Source organism: Lutjanus erythropterus, chromosome 7 (genome assembly GCF_056507025.1).
Source record: "Lutjanus erythropterus isolate fLutEry1 chromosome 7, fLutEry1.hap2, whole genome shotgun sequence".
In the NCBI taxonomy this organism is placed as follows: Eukaryota; Metazoa; Chordata; class Actinopteri; order Lutjaniformes; family Lutjanidae; genus Lutjanus; species Lutjanus erythropterus.
In genome coordinates, this window is record NC_139323.1 from 19,927,987 (window position 1) to 19,937,338 (window position 9,352).

Sequence of the window (9,352 nt, forward strand, 5' to 3'; positions counted from 1 at the left end):
TTTGTTGCCTGCATTACAAGGCATGTTGTAAATGTGGCCTTTTGTTTCAATAAAAACACTGGAGAATGGAGCTAGGTTTTATGGTTTCTCACTTGCTGAAGTGAAACTTACATACAGCTCAATACACACCTAAGAGCAAACGTAACAACATATTATTAGAACAGAAAGTAGTTCCTTATTACGATGCAGGCTACACAGGAGAAGGTATGGAGTTAAATTATTACACAGCAGATGGGTGAACACAAGCAAATATAGGCTATGCAAAAATTTTCTTTCTTATTTGGCAACTTTACTTGCTGTTCTTCCGAAAAGTGTGTGGCTGTTAAACAGTTACTTATTAGGATGTGGGTTTTGCCTCCGCCCCCACAAGTGTTGTCAGGTGAGTCAGCTCTGCTGTGTCATTTTATCACGGAGCTGCCAGACAGGTGAGTAGCTGTGAGCTACGTTAAGTTTATAAATCTCTGAGGCACTATGAGGTAAGTTTTGTTTACAGAACCAGCATCATTGTTAATAACTTGAGTGGTCAAATTACTTTTAAGGTTTAATGAATTAAGCAAATTAAAGAAAAGGTTTCTTCAAGAATTAAATTGTTATGTAATATATAAGTACAACTGATGCTAAAAGTAATATTATGCTATTATACTACACTACAGTTTGTATTGTAAATTGTGTTTATGTTTTTAAAGTTATTATGGGATTTCTCTTTACTATAAACTGCAGGGCACACAAGTCTAAATTCAGGAATTTAATTACTGACAGCTCAAACATCTCTCTGGTTTGTACTGCATGTTAAGTATGTACTCTATGTATCTTGAGCGGTAAATTACATATTTGCAGGTGTTTCCGCTCAGTGAAATTTCCCACAGAGGATTAAATGAGCTGTTTCCCAGGATGATGGAGTGGAGTCAGTCGTTCCAGGGACAGCATGCAGCTATCACCTGGTTCACAGAGTCCCAGCTCCGCTCGGTGATCAGGAACGGTATAGTCCCAGAATGGTTTCATGGGATCATTTCCAGGAAGTAAGTTCACAAAGTCTATCACTGTCCGCCATCTGTAGTGGTGGAGACAGGCAGGGAGGAATGTAGAGAGCTATGTTTTAAAAATCATATCAGTGTCGTGCTCCAGCATGCAGGGATTGTTTTTAGTGAATTGCTCGAGTATAAAATTGCTCTAGTGTAGTCATTTATGTTTAGGCTGCATCATGTTCTTTAACTCTGCTATGTGCATAATGGCAGGCTGAAAAGCATCAAGTAAAACTGTAAGCGTAAAACTTTATTTACAATGCTTCTTGCCAGAGTGGACATTTACAAAGTGCTTCACAATAGGCCTTTTTAATGGCAGTCACTTGCGAGAAGTAGGGTAAACACAGGTGTTATCAATGATACTAATTAAGGTTCCATTCCATTCAGGTCAAACAGAGTCAGGTTGCTGCTGTTGTGTGTGTTGACTCACTGGAAAGGCTCTGCTATACTAAAAGGAATGGGACCATAGTTTATAGAATTAATAACAATTTGATTAATAACACAACATATCACTTCCATGAAAAAGGGTCTATAACCAAATTAAGACATAAAATACAGCCACAATATAAGAGTCTAAAAAAGTCTTAACAGGGAAAAATCTTGAATCTCCAAAATGTCGATTTTTCAGGAAGTAATAAAAACTTTTCAGGAAGTTCTTGACAAGGGTAGAATTTCACATCTCATTTGAAGGGGACCACCCACCGAACCTGCTTAACTTACATTGCGTGGTTTCAGTGTCCCACTAAGCAAAGTAAAATCTGTCAGTCTCCTGTATGAGGTGTGCGGTGCGAGGGGAGACGGCGAGACGCTGTGCTGCATGCAGCATACACTGGAGTAAATTACAAAATAGATTTGTGTATATTTCTCACATAATCCAAATAACTCAATTTGTCACTAGTTGCTTATTTCATATAATAAATAATATAGCAGTAAAAGAGGATCCATGGTTATAGGCAGGCAGGGGGAGGATGCAACCTTTCAAAACTTGAAAAGGCACTGATTTGCATTTATAATTAGCACAGATGTTTTGTAACAATACTGAATCTCACTAACATTGAAAACACACTGAGAGACAACAATGTTTTTTCATTCAAAGCCATTGTTTGGAACAATTCAGTATTCCATGGATATTAGCAAGGATATCTCCTTACTGTCTAGGGCTGGGTATTGTTTAAAAAAAATCACAATAATAGCACCAATACCAATGACCTTAAATAGATACTGATAGCAATAGAACCATGTAAATATTATTTTGTTTCTAAGAATGAGCTCCAGTGCCAAGAATTATTTCAATCAATGCCTTAAAGGTATTGAGGACCGATACTACTACTACTACTACCTTGTTTTATGCTCTTGGGTCTTTAAAGCTGTGGAATCACAAGGGTCACATTTTTCTCAACATGTTTTCCTTTAGGTGACAAAACTAGAACACTGACTCTTTCATCTACAGGTTTACTTTATTAAACATAGACTGTACACATTTACTTACGAAGCACATTAATCACAGACATACCAGTGAAGTGACCTCTAGAATGGTGGACTTTGCCCTTGTAATACTTCAGCAGACTTCTACTTAAAATGAAGTGATGCTTCCTCCACACCCAGTGTACACACACACACAACTTAATGGATGATATATGTGCATTATTATACGGCTTGGTGTATTCCACCAGTTTATTCATTCTGTTTAATTGAGTTCATGCATAGTGAGTAACACTTTTGTTTTGTGTTGAAAGCTGAGCTGGTTCCTATAAATCTGAAGATGACAAATTCCCACGGTGGTGTTCCCTGCAAACTGATTCCAGCTCCAGTTCACATGCAAAGCCACCTCCTAAAATTACCAGTTCATTAACAGATTAAAGTGCATGTGTGAAAGGTGTCTTTGTCTGTGGTAATTGTATTGTGTGTTAATTATTTGTGCAGGATGGCAGAGGAACTGCTGATGCCCAAGCCTCCCGGCTACTTCCTCATCAGAGTCAGCGAGAGCAGGATTGGCTACACGCTCTCATACCGGTGAGTGTTTGCAGGATTAAAAAGAGTTTTATTTTACAGTTTGCAGTCACACACTCAGTCCAACAGTTTAAAGTCCTGCCCTGTTCATTCACTCTTCTTTGCCCCTCAGTGCTGAGGACCGCTGCAGACATTTCATGATTGATGCTGTGGAGGACGGCCATTACATCATAGTAGGGGAGAACAGGCGTCACCGGTTTCTGCAGGACCTGGTGGACTTTCATCGTAGGACTCCCATTATGCCTTTCAGTGAGGTACTGACTGTTGCCTGTGGACAGGTGAGCGAATGTTTTATTATCCTACCCGCATACAGCTCCCTTAACTTCCTTTAACTCTCTCCATACATCATAGGTTTTTGTGGATTGTAGGAGTATGATGGAAAAAAATAAACTCATCAGGATCACATTTTTGCTTTTAGGGATTTACAGTGCATGCATTTACAGAAAAAATGAGCCACCATTACAATCCCCAGACCACAATATTTACTTATTTGCTTGCCACCTGTGCACCATGCAAAAAGAGAACAATCACAATTTGTTCTGTTTTCTCTCCCTCTTTGTCTGATCCCACGTAAGTCCTCGAATGACAAGACTGACTATGCAGAACTACTGTTTCCCCAAAGACACCACAACACAAGTTTGCTGCCAAACAATTCCCTGCTTCCCAGCCCAAGTCAGCCAGTGTCACAAGAAGATATCCCACCTGCCCTTCCTTATCGACCAAACAACCTGAGGAACTCTACAATCCTGTCTCCAAACGGACCACCAAATAGACTTTACCCCAGTTTGGAAGAGGAATTTCCACGTGCCACCTCTCCTCTTCCAGCCACGGTAATTGCCATCTTCGTAGGTTGTTGTAGATATTGTTTGTTGTTAAAACTGTTAAAGGGTAGCTACCCAGGTAACCTGGACTCTATTATCCCATGTTTTTTGTGTGTACGTAAGTATTGCAGACAATTTTTTCCCTTTGGTGAACTACCCACTGTAAAAGTACATCCACTAAAAGTGCTGGTTTTTGACACTGACAGACTCAGATTGTTAAGTGTCTGACAAAATTATGGAAAGTACTGATACAGAGAGAGGCATAATTTTAAGGAGCAAATTCATTTTTGTTTAACCAGAAACAGCTGTGCTATTGTTCTCACTAAACTAACCAGACTCCCTTTACAAAATATGCAATTTTTACGTTTTTATCATCATCTTCATTCAGACTCGACAGAAACAAAATAAAAGTCAACAAAAACATCTTGGTTTGTCTTTACACTGTTCCAACAGTCACCAGCTCTCATTTTTGTTTCAATAAACCCTTAATTTATCCTGATGGTACACTCCGTTTCTCTGATGTCCGACCTCTCTCCTGCTCACCTCCTTATAGGCTATAGATTAGGGGTTCATTGAGACTAAATCAGTTATTGAACAGTGGAAAGATGAGGACCATCAGTACTGGATCAATTTCAAAAATTGTTGGCCCCATTAGTCACACACACACAAAAACAAGGTTCAGAAATATAGAAGTTCCTTTAACTAATGACATTTTTTGATTCTTGATACAATAGCTAACAGCTTGTTCACTGTTTTGAAGTGAACATAACTCAGTCTTTTGATGATCTTTGTGCACAAATCAAATATATAAGTAAGATCTGATTGAAGTCTTATGTGGCTTTGACATTAAAATGTAAAAGTCATTATATATTCCAACAAATGTCTATAATCTGTGTTAATGATCTCCAGCCTGTGCCAATGGCCAGAAGCCGATACACACCTGACAACCTTTCATCCAACCAGCGGCCTGATGTCCCTGCTCGGATCTCTGTTCTTCCACTGAAGCAGAGCCAGGTGTGCATCAGAACAGTCTCCATACCTGAGAGTCCCTCCACGCCTGCAGCCACTGAACACCCACTGGGCGCCAACATCCAACCTGCAAAGATCCAGGAAGCAAAGCCGTCAGTCGTCACCAACCTAAAGAACCTGAGGAAGAAATTCCAAAAGAGGAGAAGCGTGTCGCAGGAGATTATGTGCACAGAGATTAATGCAGTGGCCATTCACAGGAGTGGGAGTGTGGAGAATGAGTACCAGGAAATCACAGAGGAGCAAACCTCCAGTGGTCCACCGTTTTCCCACATGTGCTCTGATGTGAGACCAACCGATGGAGGGTTACCTCAGGAGTACCTTCCACCTCCACCTTTTGCCCCAGGCTACTGATAGACCTAATTGATCAGTGAATGTGGATTGACTGAAATATAATTGAATTGAGGTAAAGAAGTTGGGCAATGTGAACACATCCAACCCCAAGTGGGTGCAGCTGCAGGACAAAAGCAGCAGACAAAGAAAAAGAAGTGATAATCCGCACACTGAGTATTGAATCTTTGAAAAAGTTCATGAATGTTTGCTTAAAAAAGACCTTGAGGTCAGAAAGTTGTGTCATTAAGGTAATAATTTTACATTTTGCAATATACCTTTATTTGCTGTCTTTCTGATTAATCTAAAGCTGCAGCCAGCAGCCAACACAAAGACTGGAGATCGGGAAAACAGCACGGGAAACAAAATCTGCACCTGTTAAACTCATTAATTAACACATTATTATGGTATATTCAGACTATCAAACTAAACTTAAGAGCACTAATCGTTTTCAATGGAAGCTGGTGTCATGAAGGCAGGAACTGATGTACAACACTTGTCACTGTGTGTTGGGTTTTGTGCACCACAAATCAAAAGCTGAGCTGGCCTCAACTTTTCTCAGGGCTTGGCGACATCATAGCTGACCACATCTGGAGCTGTGTTGCTGGTAATGTGAACATATAGTCACTTGTTTGTCTCATTCATCCAAAAACAAAAGCATTAATATCATTTGCATTTTTATGGTGGTTAATGTGCCAAACTATATCAAAGCAGGAAGGAGTGATGTGTGAACTGGTTGCTTGGCAACCTCATGCTGACAAAACTGCGGGAAGTGACTGGTCCCAGCCCAGAGATTGCTTTATAGCCTATAGCTCTAGCAGTGCTAGCTAGCTCTTTTCCCCTATTCCCAATCAATAAATATATATTCCCCTAAATGTTGAAATGTTTTTGGGAGATTGCAAATATGCAGTGTGCAAGCTACATCTGTCTTTCTTTTAGAAACTGAATCTAAGCTGCCAGATGCTTGCATCTTGAGAAATATTCCCTATAATATTTATTTGGAAAAGCCACCAGACAAAGATGTGTTATTTCAAAAATGTTACATTATTGTGGCACGAGTAAAGCATTTAACAGAAATATCCAAAAGTGTCATTAGAATTCAGTAAATTGCTTTATTTCAAAGTCTTAATGTATTTCTCCAAATAGTGTAAATGTATTAATGTATGCTTTCTATCACTTTATTTTAAAAAAGAATCTAAACTAATGTATTACGGTCTTAAGATAGAGTTAGGGCCATATTTAATTCCTCTGTGTAGCTTTTCCCGATAAATTCCTGAGCTGGGTGAACCTGAAACCTTGGCGTCTAAACGGTGCGTCATATCTTGCCACATTCACTTGCACTCAGACATTGGAGTTTCTCTTTTCTGACCAACATTTCATGTATATATTTGAATTAGATTGTTCAAAAGTGAGATGGCAAGGTATCCAAGCCACGTCTCTACATCTGCCCCTGACTACAAGTTAAAGCAGTTGCTGCTCTTATGCAAAGAGTATGAAATTATAAAATAGATTAAACTTCTGTCTTTATGTGATTTTAGGTGCCAGTGACAAGTAAATGCTTTATGTTCTATTTATTGGTTACTATATTCAACCAAGACACTACAGATAAACTTTGTTACATAAGAAAGCTATGCACTTGCTTCTTCCTTGGTGTGGTTTTTAAAGGTTACATGTTTTATAGGCTTTATGGTAATGAAATAACATGTAAAAAAGACAATAGGAGGAAGGTTTATGCAGCACATGTAAATGAGAGATTACATAATGTCAGCTGCTTTGAATACAGGGGACATACTGTACTTTAGCATCAGATGTTGGTCTGTTATCAGCAATATGCTGAGGGAAGCTGGAAGAAGCAGATGCAGATACTGGTCAAACTGGTTTCATGGGTAGGAACTTGTGAGTAAAATTCACCTGCGCACCACTTCTAGACTCAGAAATCCATTTAATCTTTTACTGTGAATGGCTTTGTTTTGTACTCATAGAGATTATACACCATCTACAACCTGTGGTCTCAATAATATTTCACGTTTCTGTCTACGATTAGATAATATATTTGTACTAAGCATCCAGTTTTGTTACAGTGCATGATTGAGCTAATAAATCATATTTCAATCTGCACTGGTTTCTAACCACAGTTGTTCTGCAGTCCTCTGTGTCCCAGCACATAATTAACATTACACCACCACCTGTCTGCAGTTTAAAACAAGAGATGTCTGTGATTTTGAATGTAACAAATCAGGGACACATTTTATTCACCTATAGGCTACTGAAAATTTATGTAATTTCTGCTTTAGCTCTATACAGTTCCTCCTGTTCCCTCTCCTCTTTTTCCTCCTTTGCTTCACTTCTCACTCTGATCTTTGCATGTTATGGCTTCTGTGATGTCATGTGTCGGGCTGCATGCTGTGGTGGTGCAACGACCCCAGTTTTAATTCTACCACGAACCTTTATGATGCTGCAGTCCCTTTCTTTCCCAGACTTTTCTCATTTTACTGTGATTGTTCTTATAAAATGCCAAAAATATTTAACAGTGTTATGACATGCTTATTGTTTTCTATAAGTATTTTTTTCAATAATTTGAATAAGTAAGTCATTCATGAATTATTTCTTATATTTTGACCATATAAAAACATTATTAATCTTGGTTTAACTTTTTAAAATGTCATTGGTCAGGATTGTATGGTTCTGAGCGCTCCATACCAAACTATTAAAACACTTGTTTTATTATACACTACCATCTAGTGGCAGTAAACTGAATTAAACGCTCAATGGGTGTAGCGCTGGTATTAAAGGGACAGTTCACCCTAAAATCCAACATATATATTTTCCTCTGGCCTGTAGTGCTATATATACACATCTGAGTTTTGTGTGTGTGTGTGTGTGAGTTGCTATGATTTGGAGATATGGGACTAAATGGCACCCAGTTTATGATGCTAAAAGCACAAAAAAACAAAAAAAAAACAAAAAGCCACTCACTTCGCTCACTTCACTCACCTTTACTTACTTAGATGAACTGCGCCTCGCCTGGAAAGTGGACAAGGTCAGGCGGCTGCAGCCACAGGTGAAGACAAAAAGCTGCAGTCGAGTTGGACAGTTTTCAGCAGCCTGGAGAGAATATACAGGAAGTGACACTAACATCCTGTTAGATCAGTTATAGGCAACCTGTAGTCTGCTGACCATGGCTGTGTTCAGCTCCGACAACAGAAACAGTGTTGTGTTGAACTTCCTTTTCCACATGGAGTAAATCCTCTTCTAAAATAAAATAATAATGGATCTCTCAAAGAAAAATCTCCAACTCGCTTCCGGGTACCAGTTTGTCTTTAAGGTCACAGGATTAAAGTGAGGCACATATGTACATATACTATTATTTCCATGGATATCTGTAAGTGTGAATATGTGATATTGTAGCCGTTTCACTAAGTATAAACTAGTGAAAAGGTCAGAATCAAACCTCACAAAGTGTAGGCATGCAAGCATTACCAAACAATAACCTTAGTTAAGTTTCCACAACAAACAAATTAAATTGTCATGTTAAAGAACACTAAACTTGTTCACTCCAGTTCCATATGATCCACTTGAGTTCATAAGGTAACACAAAAACTCCACTTCACTTCCACTTTCCTGCCAACCCAGAAATCAAAGTCAAAACATAGAAGTACACCCAATAAGAGAACCTGAGCCCCATGAAAAATCCCACAAGAGTGATCATTTAAACCCAAACCATGATCTTTCCACAACTGTGACCAAGTCTTTTCTCTCCCTAAACCTACCATATTTACTTAACCACATTTCAAAACATATTTAGTTTGTACAACATGCACAGTGAGTGCTGTGGAGAGAGGTCTGGCTATGCAAAACTAGGTGCACAATGACGAAATAGTTCAGTTCAGTTTACTCTCAAACAGAAAATTAAACTCTAAACTCCACACTTCACAGGTTTGAAAACAGTCCCATCCTGATCGCATCTACCTGCCAATCAGGAGTTACACTCATTGCTCCACCCTCTGGCAACAGGAAGTAATCCTTGTGTGACAATCATCATCTGTTTTACGTGAAATTTTCACAGTGTGGTCTACAATTAATATATTGGAATATAATATCTTATTAGTGGCTGTTCTGTAGTGCTACCTAGCGGAGACAGAA

At 38.9% G+C, this 9,352-nt stretch overlaps 1 protein-coding gene across 2 annotated transcripts; it reads left to right on the forward strand.

Annotated features, from left to right (window-relative positions):
• Positions 1 to 412: 412 nt before the first annotated feature.
• hsh2d (hematopoietic SH2 domain containing) lies at positions 413 to 6,958 on the forward strand. 2 transcript variants are annotated; one of them, XM_084723115.1, is made up of 6 exons: positions 413 to 476; positions 838 to 1,019; positions 2,946 to 3,035; positions 3,145 to 3,310; positions 3,608 to 3,862; positions 4,763 to 6,958. In XM_084723115.1, exons 2-6 carry the CDS (start codon positions 892 to 894, stop codon positions 5,231 to 5,233), a joined length of 1,110 nt encoding a protein of 369 aa, XP_084579241.1. In that variant the 5' UTR covers positions 413 to 476; positions 838 to 891; the 3' UTR covers positions 5,234 to 6,958. The 2 variants fall into 2 exon arrangements, with proteins under 2 accessions (XP_084579241.1, XP_084579242.1); XM_084723116.1 differs by lacking the exon at positions 413 to 476 and having other exon boundaries at positions 720 to 1,019; positions 4,817 to 6,958.
• Positions 6,959 to 9,352: the final 2,394 nt, after the last annotated feature.

Bases quoted from the DNA above. Each gene is read 5' to 3' on its own strand.
- hsh2d (XM_084723115.1), top strand. From the start codon at position 892: ATGATGGAGTGGAGTCAGTCGTTCCAGGGACAGCATGCAGCTATCACC. The intron at 3,311-3,607 runs GTGAGCGAATGT...ATCCCACGTAAG, and splicing joins TGACTGTTGCCTGTGGACAG to TCCTCGAATGACAAGACTGA. The intron at 3,863-4,762 runs GTAATTGCCATC...AATGATCTCCAG, and splicing joins CCTCTCCTCTTCCAGCCACG to CCTGTGCCAATGGCCAGAAG.